At 38.5% G+C, this 18,862-nt stretch overlaps 2 protein-coding genes across 2 annotated transcripts; both read right to left on the reverse strand.

Annotated features, from left to right (window-relative positions):
- Positions 1-10,269: 10,269 nt before the first annotated feature.
- LOC144244170 (olfactory receptor 11H6-like) lies at positions 10,270-10,797 on the reverse strand. The gene has a single exon (XM_077779395.1). The coding sequence runs from the start codon at positions 10,795-10,797 to the stop codon at positions 10,270-10,272; it is 528 nt and encodes a 175-aa protein (XP_077635521.1).
- Positions 10,798-13,773: 2,976 nt separating this feature from the next.
- On the reverse strand, positions 13,774-14,718 carry LOC144244175 (olfactory receptor 11H6-like). The gene has a single exon (XM_077779401.1). It carries the CDS (start codon positions 14,716-14,718, stop codon positions 13,774-13,776), a length of 945 nt encoding a protein of 314 aa, XP_077635527.1.
- Between the last annotated feature and the right edge of the window lie 4,144 nt (positions 14,719-18,862).

Genomic DNA, 18,862 nt, shown 5'->3' on the forward strand with positions numbered 1-18,862 from the left:
CCCTCTTTCTCTGACCCTCCCCTGCTCACGCTCTCTCTCTCTCTCTCAATCTCTCTCTCTCTCTCTCAGAAATAAATAAAACATTAAAAAAGAAGAAGAAGAAGAAGATATCAGAATGGTTAATTGACACATGAAAAAATGCTCCATATCACTCATCATCAGGGAAATACAAATCAAAACCACAACAAGATACCACTTCACACCTTTCAGAATGGCTAAAATTAACAGCACAAGAAACAACAGGTGTTGGCAAGGATGCAGAGAAAGGGGAACCCTCCTGCACTGGTGGGAACACAAACTGGTGCAGCCACTCTGGAGAACAGTATGGAGCTCCCTCAAGAAACTAAATATAGGGAGCCAAGATGGCAGAGAAGTAGGGAGCTCAGTACATTTCACTCGCCCCCATCTCTCAAATGGAGAAGGCATGAAGCTATAAGAACCCTCACAGAATCACAGGAGTTTGGGAGGAAAAGGAGACAGTCCACTGAGAAAACAACCTTATAGGTGTGTGAGTACAAACTGGGGAAGATAAAAAAGGGCCAGGACCCAGAGACAAGGAGGGAGGGAGGGAGCCCTCTTTGCGGGGAGATGCAGTTAGTCAAGGGGAAAAGAAAGAGTGGCTGAAACTGCTCAAAGAACTGTCTCTGTCCCTGGAGAAGAGAAAAAGCTCAGTTCAGGACAGAGAGTGATCCGGTTTCCAGCTGTGGAGCTACCTTTGAGCTGGACGCCCCAGTCCCAGGAGACACCAGGAGAAACTGCTCCTCTGCTCTCCAGCTAGATCCAGAGGGAAAGCGGTGTGGCCTGAAACTGCTCCACCACTCTTCTGGCTTGGCTTGATCCCCAGTGGGGAAGCAGCTGGCTTGAAACTGCTCAGAAGGACTTGGCTTGTGGGTTTATATTTCAGGCGGTATCAATAAAGTGTGCAGACTAAGATCTGGAAACGAAGTGTGGCTTGAGACATAGAACATGGCCCACCCTGGCTATGCCTGAGGCACAGCAAATGCAGTAGGAAAAGAGAAATAATAAAAATCAGAGCAGAAATAAACAATTAGAAACCAAAGAAACCGTGGACAGATCAATGAAACCAAGAGTTGGTTTTTTGAAAAAATAAACAAATTGACAAACCTCTAGTCAGGCTTCTCAAAAAGAAAAGAGAGAGCACTCAAATAGACAAAATCATGAATGGATAGGAACTTATTACAATCAGTCCTTCAGAAATACAAGCAATTATCAGGGAGTACTATGAAAAATTATATGCCAACAAACCGGACAACTTAGAAGAAAAGGACAAGTTCCTAAACACACAATCACTACCAAAATTCACACGGGAAGAGATAGAAAATCTGAACAGACCCATTACTAAGGAAGAAATTGAATAAGGTCTCAAAAATTCCCCGACAAATAAGAGCCCTGGGCCAGATGGCTTCCCTGGGGAATTCTACCAGACATTTAAATCAGAGTTAATACTCATTCTTCTCAAGCTATTCTAAAAAACAGAAATCAAAGGAAAACTTCCAGACTCATTCTACGAAACCAGCATCACTTTGATTCCCAAGCCAGGCAGAGACCCAACAAAAAAGACAACTACAGGCCAATACCCTTGATGAATACAGATGCAAAAATCCTCAACATGACACTAGAAAGTCAAATGCAACAGCACATAAAAAGAATTATCCACCATGATCAGTGGGATTCATTCCTGGGTTACAAGGCTGGTTTAACATTCGCAAATCAATCAATGTGATACATCACATCAACAAAAGGAAGGATAAAAATCATATGACCCTGTCAATAGAGGCAGAAAAAGAATTTGACAAAATACAGCATCTATTCTTAATAAAGACCCTCGAGAAAGTTGGGATAGAAGTTACTTATTTAAACATCATAAAAGCCATCTATGAGAAGCCCTCAGCTAACATCATCCTCAATGGGGAAAAACTGAGAGCTCTCCGCCGGAGATCAGGAACATGACAGGGATGTCCACTCTCACCACTGTTACTTAAAATAGTGCTGGAAATCCTAGCATCACATACAGCAAAAGGAAATAAAAGGCATCATAAATGGCAAAGAAGTCAAACTTTCACTTTTTGGAGATGACATGATACTCTACATGGAAAACCCAACAGACTCCACCAGAAGCCTACTAGAACTGATCCATGTATTCAGCAAAGTTGCAGGATACAAAATCAATGTACAGAAATTGGTTGCATTTTTATACACCAATCAATGAAGCAACAGAAAAAAAAATCAAGAAACAGATCCCATTCACAATTGCACAAAAAACCATAAAATACCGAGGAATGAACCTAACCAAAGATATAGGAGACGTGTATGATGAAAACTATAGAAAACTTATGAAGAAAATTGACGAAGACACAAAGAAATGGAAAAACACTCGATGCTCGTGGATTGGAAGAATCAATATTGTTAAAATGTCATTACTACCCAAAGCAATCTACACATTCAATGTAATCCCAATGAAAGTTGCACCAGCAGTCTTCTCAAAGCTAGAACAAACTATCCTAAAATTTGTATGGAACCACAAAGACTCTGAAAAACCAAAATAATATTGAAGAAGAAAACCAAAACAGAAGGCATCCAAACCCCAGACTTTAGGCTGTACTACAAAGTTGTGATCATCAAGAGAAGATGGTATTGGCACAAAAACAGACACATAGACCAATGGAATATGTGAACTCAGAATTGGACCCAAAAGTGTACAGCCAACTAATCTTTGACAAAGCAGGATAGAATATCCAATGGAAAAAAGCCTCTTCAACAGATGGTGCTGGGAGAACTGGACAGCAACATGCAGAAGAATGAAACTAGATCATTTTCTCACACCATACAAGAAAATAAACTCAAAATGCATAAAGGACCTGAACGTAAGACAGGAAACCATCAAAACCCTAGAAGAGAAAACAGGGAAAATTCCTCCTTGACCTCAACCGTAGCAATTTCTTACCTGACATATCCCCAAAGGCAAGGGAATCAAGAGCAAAAAAGAACTACTGGGACCTCATCAAGATAAAAAGCTTATGCACGGCAAAGGAAACAATACATAAAAGTAATAGGCAACCAACAGAATTGGAAAAGATAGTTGCAAATGACATATCAGATAAAGGGTTAGTATCCAAAATCTATAAGGAACTCACCAAACTCCACACCCAAAAACAAACAGTCCAGTGAAGAAATGGGCAGAAGACATGAACAGACACTTCTCCAAAGACGACATCCAGATGGCCAACAGACACATGAAACGATGCTCAGCATCCCTCCTCATCAGGGAAATACAAATCAAAACCACACTGAGATACCACTTCACACCGGTCAGAGTGGCTAAAAGGAGCAAATCAGAGGACTCTAGATGCTGGCGAGGATGTGGAGAAACCGGCACCCTCCTCCACTGTTAGTGGGAATGTAAACTGGTGCAGCCCTTCTGGAAAACAGTGTGGAGGTTCCTAAAAAAATTAACAACAGAACTCCCCTATGACCCAGCAATAGCACTGCTAGGAATTTACCCAAGGGATACAGGAGTGCTGATGCACAGGGGCACCTGCACCCCAATGTTCATAGCAGCACTCTCAACAATAGCCAAAACGTAGAAAGAGCCTAAGTGTCCATCAACGGACGAATGGATCAAGAAGATGTGGTTTATCTATACGACGGCTTACTACATGGCAGTGACAAAGAATGAAATCTGTCCATGTGTAGCAACATGGATGGACCTTGAGGGTGTTATGCTGAGCGAAATAAGTCAGGCAAAGAAGAACAGATACCATATGTTTGCACGTATAGGAGAATTAGGAGGAACAGAACAGAGGACCATGGGGGACTAGAAGGGACAAAATAGTTGGGGAGAGGGAGGGAGGCGAACCATGAGAGACTCTTGAATGCTGAGAACAAACTGAGGGCTGATGGGGGTGGGGGGGGTGATGGGCCTGGAGGAGGGCACTTGTGGGGATGAGCACTGGGTGTTATGGGGAAACCAACTTCACAATACACTATTAAAAAATAAATTAAAAAAATAAAACAATCCTATTTAAAAGTGTACCGGAGTGCCTGGGTGGCTCAGTACGTTAAGTGTCTGACGTCAGTTAGGGCCATGATCTTAAAGTCCATGAGTTTGAGTCCCATGTCTTGCTATGTGCTGACAGCTCAAAGCATGGAGCCCGATTCAGATTCTGTGTCTCCCTCTCTTTGCCCCTCCCTCATTTGTGCTCTGTCTCACTCTCAAAAGTAAACAAACTTTTAAAACAAATTTTTTTTAGTGTACCAAAAAGAGATGCCTGGGTGACTCAGCTGGTGAAGCATCTGACTCTTGATTTCAGGTCAGGTCATGATATCATGGTTCATGATTGCATGGAGCCTCCTTGGGATTCTCTCTCTCCCTCTCTCTCTGCTCACTCATGCTCTCTCTCTCTCCTCAAAATAACTAAATAAACATTTTTTAAGTACCACAAAGAATAAAATACCCAGGAATAAAATTAACCAAGGGGGTGAAATTCCTGCACTCCTAAACTATAAAACAATGATAAAATAATGATGACACAAATAAAAGGCAATACATACTTATGTATTAAAAAAACCAATATTGTAAAATGTCCATACTACCCAAAACAATGTACACATTCAATGAAATCCTTATCAAAATACCAAAAACATTTTTCACAGAGAGGCACCTGACTGGCTCAGTTTCTTGAGCATCTGACTCTTGCTTTTGGCTCTCAGATCATGATGCCAGGGTCACAGGATTGAGTCCTTCATTGAGACCTGTGTCAGGCTCCATAATGACTGTGAAGCCTGTTTGGGATTCTCTCTCTCACTCTTCCTCTCTTCCCCATTCACTTTTTCTCTCTACCATAAAAATTAAGAAAAAAACCATTTTTTACAGAACTAGAACAAATAATACAAATGTGTATAGAAACATAAAAGACCCCAAATAGACAAAGCAATCTTGAAAAGAAGAACAAAGCTGGAGGTATCACAATTCCTGATTTCAATGTATACTACAAAGCTGTAGTAATCAAAACAGTAATGGTACTGGCAGAAAATAAACACATAGATCAATAGAACAGAATAGACAGTACAGAGATAAAGCTCTCCTTTTATGGTCAATTAATCCACAACAAAGGAGGCAAGAATACACAATGAGAAAAAGACAGTTTCTTCAACTAAGGGTATTCAGAAATCTAAACAGCTACATGCAGAAGGATAAACTGGACCATTTTCTTACACTACACCCAAAAATAAACTTAAAATGGATTAAAGATCTAAATGTGAGAGGTGAAACCATAAAATTCCTAGAAGAAAACATAGCCAGTAATTTCTTTGACACCAGCTTTAGCAACATTTTTCTAAAGGTCTCCTCTGGCAAGGGAAACAAAAGCATAATTAAACTATTGGGACTATGTCAAAATAGAAAACTTTTGTATCATCTGGGTGGCTCAGTCAGTCAGGTGTCCAACTTTGGCTTGGGTAATGATCTTGTGGTTCATGAGTTCAAGTTCACCATTAGGCTCTCTGGAGCCTGCTTTGGATCCTCTGTCTTCCTCTCTGCCTCTCCCTTACTCTTGCATGTGTGCACGTTCTCTGTCTCTCTGTGTTTCAAAAATAAACATTAAAAAAGAGACTATTTACATAATAAAATTCTCATTTGAAACCATGTTAAAATATTAAAAAAATAATAATACTGAAAAAATAAGACTTTTACACAGCAAAAGTGGTGGCAATGCAAACTGGTACAGCCAGTGTGGAAAAGAGTATGGAGTTTCCTCAAAAAATTAATAACAGAAATACCATATGATTCAGTAATTCCACTGCTGGNAAAATCCACTGTTGGGCACTTACCCAAAGAAGATGAACACTATTCTAAACATATATGTGCACCCTTATGGTTTTTTTGCAGCATTATTTAAAACAGACAAGGTATGGAAGTAACCCAAATATCCATTGATAGATGAATGAACAAAGAATTGGTATATACATACAATAGAATATTATACAGCCATAAAAAAGGATGAGATCTTGTCATTTGGGAGAACATGGATGGACCTAGAGGGTATTATGCTAAGTGAAGTCAGTCAGACAGAGAAAGACAAGTACCATATGATTCCACTTATATGTGGAATTTAAAAAAACAAATGAATAGGGGCGCTTGGGTGGCTCAGTTAGTTAAGCGTCTGACCTCAACTTAAGTCATGGTCTCATAGATTATGGGTTCCAGCCCTGCATCAAGCTCTATGCTGACAGCTCAGAGCCTGGAACCTGCTTCAGATTCTGTGTCTCCCTCTATCTCTGCCTCTGCTCTGCTTGCTCTCTGTCTCTCTCTCAAAAATAAACAAACATTTAAAATTTTTAACAAAAAAATAAAAACCAAATGAATAAACAAACAAAAGCAAAATCAGACCTGTAAATACAGACAACAAACCAGCTTTGCCAGAGGGGAGGGGGTTGAGAGGGATGGACATAATGAGGAGGGAAGAGAAGATACAGGCTTCAAGTTGTGGAATGAATAAATCACATGAATAAAAAGTACAGGATAGGAAATATAGCCGATAGTGTTGTAATAATGTTGTATGGTGACAGTGCTGTATGGTGTACACTTGTGGTGAGCACAGCATAATGTGTAGAGCTGTTGAATCACTATGTTGTACACTTAAAACTAATCTAACATTGTGTGTCAACTATGCTTAAATTTTAAAATACATATTGAGTTTTCCAACCCATGAACACATTATGTATTTAAATTTATTTACATCTTTGATTTCTCTCAGCAATGCTTTGTAGTTTTCATTGTATAGGTCTCTCACATCTTCTATCAGATTTACTTCTATTAAATATTTTAGTGACTTGTAAATGACATTTTTAAATATCAACTTCTGATTGTTCCTAGCAATTGTGCATAGAAATACCAGAGGTTTTTGTACATGGATCTTATATCTTGAAATCTTAAAAAACTTACTTTTACTTAATACTTCTAGTAGCCTTTTTTGTAGATGTCATTGTATTTCCTACATAATCATTTCATATCTAATGAAAGACAAGTTTACTTCTGTCAATCTAGATTCCTTTTTTTTCCTTTGCCTGATTGCACTTACACTTCTAGTATAATGTTGAATAGAAGTGGGGAGAGCAAACATCCTTGTCTTGTTCCTGATTTTAGAGGAAAAGCATTCATTTTCACAAGTATGATGTTAGATGCAGGGTTGTTTTTTTTTTTAAGTAGTTTATTGTTGGTTTCCATATAACACCCAGTGCTCATCCCCACAAGTGCCCTCCTCCATGCCCATCACCCCCCTTCCCTACACCCCCATCAACCTTCAGTTTGTCCTCTGAGCATTCAAGAGTCTCTCATGGTTTGCCTCCCTCCCTCTCCCCCGCTATTTTTCCCCTTCTTCTCCCCCACGGTCCTCCGTTAAGTTCCTCCTAATCCTCCTATATGTGCAAACATATGGTTAGATGCAGGGTTTTGAAAATGTCTACTAGATATCAAAGAAGTTTCTATAATTCCCAGTTTACTAAGAACGTTTCTCAGGGTGGGTGTTAGCTGGAACATAGTTTCATATGTACAGGTATATTACATATTACTTAGATTTTTATGTACCAACTTGTTCATTTAACTACATTATTTAATACAGTTTAAATGGAGAAATGTGAAATTTGCTTTAAAGAAAATTTATAAGTGGGGACTTGACTTTTTACCAATATAAGATTTTATGAGCCACAAATCTTTTCACTTTTTTTAAGTTAATATTTCTCTTCTTTCCTTTTTTTAAGTTTATTTATTTATTTTGAGAGAGCACAAGCTGGGGAGGGGCAAAGAGAGAGGGAGAAAGAATCACAAGCATGCTCTGTCCTGTCGGCATAGACCCCCATGGGGGGCTCGATCACACCATGAGATCATGACCTAAGCCAAAATGAGGAGTTGGATGGTTAACCAACTGAGTCATGTAGGTGCACTTCTCTTCTTTTTGTACATTTTTGGTTGATACATCAAATCCTTGATGGAACAAAGAGGAATATAAGAAAGTACATTCATTTTTTTAAGATTCTATTTTTAAGTAATCTGTACACCCAATGTGGGGTTTGAACCTACAACTCCAAGATCATAAGTCACATGCTCTACAGACTAAGCCAACCAGGTACCCCAGTAAATGCATTTTTAATTAAACATGTTGGTAAATAAATAGTTCCAAGTTAAGAATTGCTTAGAAGGTATGGCTTTTTATTAAGGTGAGATTTTTAAAAATATTTATTTATTTTTGAGAGAGAAAGAGAGAGAGCACAGCAGGGGAGGGGCAGAGAGAGAGGGAAACACAAAATCCAAAGCAGATTCCAGGCTTTGAGCTCTCAGCACAAATGTCTCATGTCCTGAGCTGAAGTGAGATGCTTAACCGACTGAGCCACCCAGGTGCCCCAAGGTGAGATTTATATTAAATTAAAAATTTTTATTAAGGCGTGTCCTTAGTATACAGTACTGAGCAGGCTTCCCCAGAGTTCAGATTAAATACTCTTCATTGTGACCTTGAAGTTTCTAGTAATCTGGTGCCTACCTCTCCAGCTTCATATACCATTTTCTTTAGGATGGTCAAAATTAACCTTTATTATCTTTGAAAAAACCCTAATTAGACTTATACTTATGTAGAATTTAATTCCCCTATATTTCTGCATGGCTTATTCCCTTACATTAAAATATCACCTCCTCACAAAAACCCTCTCTAATCATCTGATCTAAACTATGCCTGAGGTGCCTGCGTGGCTCAGTCGGTTAAGTGTCCGACTTCAGCTCAGGTCATGATCTCATGGTTCATGGGTTCAAGCCCCGCATCGGGCTCTGTGCTGACAGCCAGCTCAGAGCCTGGAGCCGGTTTCATATTCTGTATCTCCCTCTCTCTCTGACCCTCCCCTGCTCACTCTTTCTCTCTCTCTCAGGAATAAATAAAAACATTTAAAAAATTAAACTATGCCCTATCCTACCACTACAATTTTTGTATTGATTCTCTGTTTTTGTCTTATAGTACCTTTGGTATTATAGACCTTTGTGTTTATCTGCTTATTAACTGTCTCTCTCATGATAATGTGAGTTTCACAAAAACAGGAGTATCACAGAGGTAAATTAATGGATGAATTAAATGTACCAACCCTAGATGCCAAATGACTATTTTTTGACCAGTTGGGTCAAATAACCAGGAGCAGTCATCAAATTCATCTGCATCTGTCTTCTGAATCTCAGTCTCTTAGAATCACTGGCTTTTGCTCTTTGTCTGTTTCCACCTCTTTTGGACTGTGCATTCAACTCAACCTCCCTGCACATGAAATTAACCCAAATTGTAATGCCCTGAGTTCTAACCTTTTTAAAAATACAATCCTGTTTCCAGATATCTTAATTATCCTGCACAGGCAAAAGGTAAGAAGAATGTAATCTAGTCCTTATTTTATAAATGGAGAATTTCAAGCTTGACTCAGGAAAAGAAACTTCTGCTACTGTCATGAGTGCTTGATTCACTTTTAATAATCACTGTAACTTCCTTCACTTTTCCCAATATAAGATTTTTATTTCTCTATGTCACATATTTATCTAAAACAGTGGCTCTATAAGATCAGTCTGTGGATTGGTGTAGGTCTAGGTGCACTAGAATCACCTGAGTAAGATTAAATAGGCTTTCTGGGGTCTACTTCAAAGATTCCGATTTAAGAGATCTGAAAAAAGACCTGGATATCTGTTCTTTTTAAAAAGTCCACAAATAACTTATGAGACAGGCTTGAGAGACAGTCACTTAGACCATTTTAGTCTTTTGGATGTCAATTAAATTTAAAATTTGTTTAAGTTATGAGTTATACATTGGCACTAATTTCCTTTAATATGAGCCAAAAGGTATAAATGTTCTTCTAAGAGGAGAGTATAGATCATTTGGCTAGAAAAACTAGTGTAAGAAAGGATTCATGTAATAGAAGTAAAAAAAAAAAAATTAAGCAAAGATTAGGTAGGTGTTAACAGGTAAATTAGCAAGCAGTTATTGGAGGTCAGAGTAGGAGAAGAGTCCACAGGTTGGGCCTCCAGGACACTAAATTCAGTTACCATCTATCAAGTCCTCATTTGAAGGCAAGGTCTGGTTTAATTGGGCATGCTATTGTCCTTTACTTAATTAGTAATAAATAGATAAATTTGAGCCTGCATCTCTAGATACAAATAAATAAAGACCTACTTTTTAAGTGGGAAGAAATGAGGAAAAGCAAATTTTATGATCTTGATCCATTCATGAGTACTCATTTGCTTTGACTAATTTTTGTGCATGTATGAATTTTTCTCAAGGTAGCCTTCATGTCTTTGTTCCGGAAACTATAGATTAATGGGTTTATAAGTGGGGTTACTGATGAGTAGAACAAGGTTACAATCTTCTGTATCCCAGCTGCATTTCCAGATGTTGGGCTGATGTACATGACCATGACAGATCCATAGAAGAGAGACACCACAGCCAGGTGGGAACCACAGGTGGAGAAGGCCTTACGTCGGCCAGCTGCTGACGGGACACGCAGCACCGCTCTGAGAACCAGGGTGTATGACCCAAGGATGAAGAAGAAGGTGATGAAGATAATAAGAGAGCTCAGTATAGAACAGGAAAGCTCAATTCCAGGGGCAGGGATGCAGGACAGGGCCAGAAGAGGACCAGGGTCACAGACAAAGTGGTCAATAGTATTGGGGCCACAAAAGGGGAGTTGTGTGATAAAATAGATAGGGACNTTTCCATATAACACCCAGTGCTCATCCCCACAAGTGCCCTCCTCCATGCCCATCACCCCCCTTCCCTACACCCCCATCAACCTTCAGTTTGTCCTCTGAGCATTCAAGAGTCTCTCATGGTTTGCCTCCCTCCCTCTCCCCCGCTATTTTTCCCCTTCTTCTCCCCCACGGTCCTCCGTTAAGTTCCTCCTAATCCTCCTATATGTGCAAACATATGGTTAGATGCAGGGTTTTGAAAATGTCTACTAGATATCAAAGAAGTTTCTATAATTCCCAGTTTACTAAGAACGTTTCTCAGGGTGGGTGTTAGCTGGAACATAGTTTCATATGTACAGGTATATTACATATTACTTAGATTTTTATGTACCAACTTGTTCATTTAACTACATTATTTAATACAGTTTAAATGGAGAAATGTGAAATTTGCTTTAAAGAAAATTTATAAGTGGGGACTTGACTTTTTACCAATATAAGATTTTATGAGCCACAAATCTTTTCACTTTTTTTAAGTTAATATTTCTCTTCTTTCCTTTTTTTAAGTTTATTTATTTATTTTGAGAGAGCACAAGCTGGGGAGGGGCAAAGAGAGAGGGAGAAAGAATCACAAGCATGCTCTGTCCTGTCGGCATAGACCCCCATGGGGGGCTCGATCACACCATGAGATCATGACCTAAGCCAAAATGAGGAGTTGGATGGTTAACCAACTGAGTCATGTAGGTGCACTTCTCTTCTTTTTGTACATTTTTGGTTGATACATCAAATCCTTGATGGAACAAAGAGGAATATAAGAAAGTACATTCATTTTTTTAAGATTCTATTTTTAAGTAATCTGTACACCCAATGTGGGGTTTGAACCTACAACTCCAAGATCATAAGTCACATGCTCTACAGACTAAGCCAACCAGGTACCCCAGTAAATGCATTTTTAATTAAACATGTTGGTAAATAAATAGTTCCAAGTTAAGAATTGCTTAGAAGGTATGGCTTTTTATTAAGGTGAGATTTTTAAAAATATTTATTTATTTTGAGAGAGAAAGAGAGAGAGCACAGCAGGGGAGGGGCAGAGAGAGAGGGAAACACAAAATCCAAAGCAGATTCCAGGCTTTGAGCTCTCAGCACAAATGTCTCATGTCCTGAGCTGAAGTGAGATGCTTAACCGACTGAGCCACCCAGGTGCCCCAAGGTGAGATTTATATTAAATTAAAAATTTTTATTAAGGCGTGTCCTTAGTATACAGTACTGAGCAGGCTTCCCCAGAGTTCAGATTAAATACTCTTCATTGTGACCTTGAAGTTTCTAGTAATCTGGTGCCTACCTCTCCAGCTTCATATACCATTTTCTTTAGGATGGTCAAAATTAACCTTTATTATCTTTGAAAAAACCCTAATTAGACTTACACTTATGTAGAATTTAATTCCCCTATATTTCTGCATGGCTTATTCCCTTACATTAAAATATCACCTCCTCACAAAAACCCTCTCTAATCATCTGATCTAAACTATGCCTGAGGTGCCTGCGTGGCTCAGTCGGTTAAGTGTCCGACTTCAGCTCAGGTCATGATCTCATGGTTCATGGGTTCAAGCCCCGCATCGGGCTCTGTGCTGACAGCCAGCTCAGAGCCTGGAGCCGGTTTCATATTCTGTATCTCCCTCTCTCTCTGACCCTCCCCTGCTCACTCTTTCTCTCTCTCTCAGGAATAAATAAAAACATTTAAAAAATTAAACTATGCCCTATCCTACCACTACAATTTTTGTATTGATTCTCTGTTTTTGTCTTATAGTACCTTTGGTATTATAGACCTTTGTGTTTATCTGCTTATTAACTGTCTCTCTCATGATAATGTGAGTTTCACAAAAACAGGAGTATCACAGAGGTAAATTAATGGATGAATTAAATGTACCAACCCTAGATGCCAAATGACTATTTTTTGACCAGTTGGGTCAAATAACCAGGAGCAGTCATCAAATTCATCTGCATCTGTCTTCTGAATCTCAGTCTCTTAGAATCACTGGCTTTTGCTCTTTGTCTGTTTCCACCTCTTTTGGACTGTGCATTCAACTCAACCTCCCTGCACATGAAATTAACCCAAATTGTAATGCCCTGAGTTCTAACCTTTTTAAAAATACAATCCTGTTTCCAGATATCTTAATTATCCTGCACAGGCAAAAGGTAAGAAGAATGTAATCTAGTCCTTATTTTATAAATGGAGAATTTCAAGCTTGACTCAGGAAAAGAAACTTCTGCTACTGTCATGAGTGCTTGATTCACTTTTAATAATCACTGTAACTTCCTTCACTTTTCCCAATATAAGATTTTTATTTCTCTATGTCACATATTTATCTAAAACAGTGGCTCTATAAGATCAGTCTGTGGATTGGTGTAGGTCTAGGTGCACTAGAATCACCTGAGTAAGATTAAATAGGCTTTCTGGGGTCTACTTCAAAGATTCCGATTTAAGAGATCTGAAAAAAGACCTGGATATCTGTTCTTTTTAAAAAGTCCACAAATAATTTATGAGACAGGCTTGAGAGACAGTCACTTAGACCATTTTAGTCTTTTGGATGTCAATTAAATTTAAAATTTGTTTAAGTTATGAGTTATACATTGGCACTAATTTCCTTTAATATGAGCCAAAAGGTATAAATGTTCTTCTAAGAGGAGAGTATAGATCATTTGGCTAGAAAAACTAGTGTAAGAAAGGATTCATGTAATAGAAGTAAAAAAAAAAAAATTAAGCAAAGATTAGGTAGGTGTTAACAGGTAAATTAGCAAGCAGTTATTGGAGGTCAGAGTAGGAGAAGAGTCCACAGGTTGGGCCTCCAGGACACTAAATTCAGTTACCATCTATCAAGTCCTCATTTGAAGGCAAGGTCTGGTTTAATTGGGCATGCTATTGTCCTTTACTTAATTAGTAATAAATAGATAAATTTGAGCCTGCATCTCTAGATACAAATAAATAAAGACCTACTTTTTAAGTGGGAAGAAATGAGGAAAAGCAAATTTTATGATCTTGATCCATTCATGAGTACTCATTTGCTTTGACTAATTTTTGTGCATGTATGAATTTTTCTCAAGGTAGCCTTCATGTCTTTGTTCCGGAAACTATAGATTAATGGGTTTATAAGTGGGGTTACTGATGAGTAGAACAAGGTTACAATCTTCTGTATCCCAGCTGCATTTCCAGATGTTGGGCTGATGTACATGACCATGACAGATCCATAGAAGAGAGACACCACAGCCAGGTGGGAACCACAGGTGGAGAAGGCCTTACGTCGGCCAGCTGCTGACGGGACACGCAGCACCGCTCTGAGAACCAGGGTGTATGACCCAAGGATGAAGAAGAAGGTGATGAAGATAATAAGAGAGCTCAGTATAGAACAGGAAAGCTCAATTCCAGGGGCAGGGATGCAGGACAGGGCCAGAAGAGGACCAGGGTCACAGACAAAGTGGTCAATAGTATTGGGGCCACAAAAGGGGAGTTGTGTGATAAAATAGATAGGGACTGGATAGCAAAGGAAGGCTGTGACCCAGCAGAGGGCCACCAGGTTCATGCAGAGGTGGCTACTCATGATGTTGTGATAATGGAGAGGCCGGCAGATGGCCAAGTACCGATCAAAAGCCATGAGGGGCAATAAGAAAGTCTCAGTGATGCCCATGGAGAAGAAGAAATAGAACTGGAAGAAGCAAGCAGTGAAAGAGATGGTTTTGGTCTCAGATAGGAAGTTCTTTAACATATTGGGAACAGTGGTGTTGATGTAACAGATCTCCAGGAATGAGAAGTTGGCCAGCAGAATATACATGGGGGTGTGAAGCCTGTGATCCAGCTTCACTGCACAGACAATGGCCCCATTTCCCATCAGTGTCAGGATGTAGGACACAAAGAACAACATGAAGAGGAGGACCTGAATCTCTCTGGAGCACGAAAAACTCAGTAGTATGAATTCGGTCACTGTGTTGACTCCTGACATATTCATGGCTTCCTAAGGGGTAGAGAGGAAAAAGTGACCATGACAAAAAGTAACATTTTTTAATCCTCAGGAGTATTTCCTTTTCAGAATTCCCTAACATCCTCAGATTTTATTATTCCATTAAGTAAATAATATAATCCTACTGCTGAAGATTACAAACCATTCAGAGTTCTTGGTATGATCAGACTTTGAATTTTTATATTCTCTCATTTCTCTGTCAGAATTTTCTCATAGGAAAAGAAAAGATCTTACGCAATAAGCAGTTGGAGAAAATTAATGACAGTACTAACAAAAGTAAGAAAATCATGTACTTGTATCTATAGATTAAGATGTATAGACCCTTAACAGTGGACACAGAATTTCAATTACTTCAATCTTTGGAATTAGAGACCCAAATGCTAGGCATCACAAGAGAGAGAAAGAGAATACACTGAAATCTTTATACATTTCAGTGTTATTCTGGATCAATGTTGGAATTTAAGTTTTGGCGTCTGAAGGTCATCTGATAATGGAGACAAAAAACATCAAAAGTACCATCTATTATTCAGTATTCATCATGGTTAAGTAAAAAAAATTTAACTTCCAGACATCTACATAGTGGCTTTCATATTGGTTCCATCTTTTATCTGCTGAATTATAATAGTTCTATAAAATTTTGGTTTAGGTTAAATCTCTACTTATAGGTAGAAGTATTTTTTAAAAAATACTGAACATGTATCTGGTATATTATTTGAGGATTTTTGAGGGTTTTCCCTGAAGTGTCATGATTCTTAGTAAGGCCTCTATTCTGGGTTATGGATAGAGGTAGAAGCTCACAGATGTCAGATACTCCCAAGCAGAGGCCTCTGGGAACCTAGACTGATGGTGGGAGCCATAAACTGTCCCTCTAGATAAGGATTCCCCTCCTCCTTCCTCACTTCGTTGTTCCCATCCTACTCTAGATGTAGAAGGTTGCATTGTTTGGGGAAGTTGAAGGAGAATCTTTGTGAAAATTTCCTTCTCTGCTTTAGTCATAGATGTGTGATTTCCATGGTGAGAAAAGCAAAACAAAGCCTATGAAATTGCCTACAATTCCATTGTTAGTAGTTTCATCTTAATTTATTAATTTATTTTAGGATCCCCTTCATTAATGAAGGACAGTCAAAATTTGGACCCAAGTGACATGATTGAGTGATATTTATTCAAAAAAATATAAGTGCAGAATACAGACCCAGGTGCTTTTACTTATTCTAGCTAGCAACATTTATTAATGTATTAGTTATAAAATACATTACTTTTCAGACTGCATAATGTCATAGCTTTAAGGGTGATCTTAATTATTTCAATTAGTGACACAAGGTATCAAGGAGGTTCAGAATTTTCCACATCACACTTCACTGTAAGGCTCCTCTTTGGTCTGTGACTAGATCATGTTTGGCAAAATCAAGCTTTGAGTAATTCCTCTGTAGCAGGAATTCAGAGCAACCCAGAAGCCAAAAAATCCATGAGGAAAGAGGTGTAAAAGTAGGAAATATTTGGTGATTAATGTGTATGAGGATCGCAATGACTTTGTAAGCCATGTGGGAGTGAACCCACCAAGCAGGAGTGCTCAGTCATGGTGTTCTTCCTCCTCGAAATGGCTGATCATCTCCTCTGTGGCAGAGGCAAACACGGCTAAAATAAGAGAGAGGTGACATTTTCTCTGTCCTGTTCCTCATCGCCAGTTTGTCAGTCACTTCCAGATGTCACTTCCCTAACATGCTGTTTCCCGCAAAAAGTTGGTTCTGGCTTGATATACTTCCTGGTTAATAATAAAGACAGACCATTCATACTTCCTTATCCCCATCTCTCTCACTTCCTTGATTCCCAGCCCTCTTCATTGTAAAGATAAATCTTAACATTCTTCATGTAACTTGTGATGCTATTGTTTTCCACAACCACATAAAAGAAGGCAGAGCTAAAAGACACACCTAAGAACTGTCCTATACTTGTATCTCTTTTGAACCCACCTCCTCATACAACTGGCAGGTCTGACTTGGAATCTTCTGTTTGCACTGCAGCAGGAGGCAGGCACATTGGAGGGTATGGCATCCTTGGCATCCAGCAGCCCAGAGAGGGTTTTTACATTGTTGGGCACATGATACTGGTTTGGAGAAAAATTGGCAAGTTTGATGCCCAACAAAGACTTATTTATGTTTCTCTGAAATCTGTCTGATTCCTCCTAAGGGATATAGTCTCCTGGGAATTCCAAAAGTGAGAATTTATGAGAGAAGATTATCAGTTATATCCCCAATGTTCTCTTCCCTCAGGAGCCCACTGATTGGCCTTTGGGACTCAGTTTCTCCACTGGTGATCAGAAACTCTCATGCTATTCTTAAAGCAGATGTTTGTCTTATTGTATATACATTACTTTTATGACAGTGAAATCACTACAGCAACAACAGTTTAGCTGTAATACAAGTTTTTTTGTTTATCTTCATGTTCTTTTATATTTAGTTTTTTCCATTCTTTGAGTTTTGGACTCTTATCTGTCAGTTTCAGAGTTATGACATCAGAACTCTCATTCTCACTCACTCAATGGCTTGAAAAGGGTTATTCCCTTTCCTTGGAAACAGACTTTCTCTCCTAGGTCAGATCTGCTCTGCTAATAAGACACTGATAAGTAATATTCATTCTGTGAGTTAACCTCACTTTGATCAGATTTTGCTTATGTTTCCTGAAGCTGTGTTGTCAGATACCTCCTACCTTCTTTTCTTGGAAAAACGATGCCTTTTGAGTCATGTAATGTTCTTCTTTATGGTAATGCTCCTCATTCTAAAGCCTACTTTGTCTGATATTAAGGTAGCTACTCCAACTTTCTTTTGTTCAATGTTTGAATAGTGGATGTTTTTCTAGGATTTTATTTTTAATGTATTATTTTTATTTAATGAGGATTTTTATAGATAGCAATTTGTTGCATCTTCCCTTTTTTTTATTTTATACTTTCAGTCACTTAATTAGCTTCTTTAGATAATCTGTATTTAATCTAATTTCTGACATGATTGGATTAAAATTACCATTTTGGGATCTGACAGATATATTTAGAATTCTACATCCTGAGGCCATGGAATTCACTTTCTTCTCAAGTGCGCATGGCACATTCTCCAAGATAGATCACATACTGGGACATAAAGCAGCCCTCAATAAACAGAAAAGAATTGAGATCATACCATGCACACTTTCAGATCACAATGCTATGAAATTTCAAACCAATCACAGGAAGAAGTCTGGAAAACTTCCAAAAACATGGAGGTTAAAGAACACACTACTAAAGAACAAATGGGCCAATCAGGCACTTAGAGAAGAAATTTAAAAATATATGGAAACAAATGAAAACGAAAATACAACAATCCAAACTCTATGGGATGTGGCAAATGCAGCCCTAAGAGGAAAGTACATTGCACTCCAGGCCTATTTCAAGAAATTAGAAAAAAGACAAGTGCAAAATCTAACAGCTCACCTAAAGGAACTAGAGGGAGAGCAACAAGAGCACACCAAACCAAGCAGGAGAAGAAAATAATAAAAATCAGAGCAGAAATAAACAATATAGAAACCAAAGAAACAATTGAAAAGATCAAAGAAACTAAGAGTCGGTTTTTAGAAAAAATAAACAAAATTGACAAACCTCTAGCCAGACTTCTCAAAAAGAAGAGAGCACCCAAATAGACAAAATCATGAATGAAAATGGACTTATTACAATCAATCCCTCAGAAATAGAAGCAATTATCAGGGAATATTATGAAAAATTATATGCCAACAAATTGGACAACTAAGAAGAAAAGGACAAATTCCTAAACACATACTCACTACCAAAATTCACACAGGAAGAGATAAAAAAATCTGAACAGACCCATAAATAGTGAAGAAATCGAATCAGTTCTCAAACATCTCCCAACAAATAAGAGCCCTGGGCCTGATGGCTTCCCTGGGGAATTCTACCAGACATTTAAAACAGAATTAATACCCATTCTTCTCAAACTATCCCAAAAAATAGAAATCGAAGGAAAACTTCCAGACTCATTTTATGAAGCCAGCATCACTCTGATTCCCAAGCCAGACAGAGATCCAGCAGAAAAAGAAGACAACAGGCCAATGTCCTTGATGAATACGGATGCAAAAATCCTCAACAAGA

This window comes from Crocuta crocuta, unplaced genomic scaffold (assembly GCF_008692635.1).
Source record: "Crocuta crocuta isolate KB4526 unplaced genomic scaffold, BGI_CrCroc_1.0 scaffold867, whole genome shotgun sequence".
Classification (NCBI taxonomy): domain Eukaryota; kingdom Metazoa; phylum Chordata; class Mammalia; order Carnivora; family Hyaenidae; genus Crocuta; species Crocuta crocuta.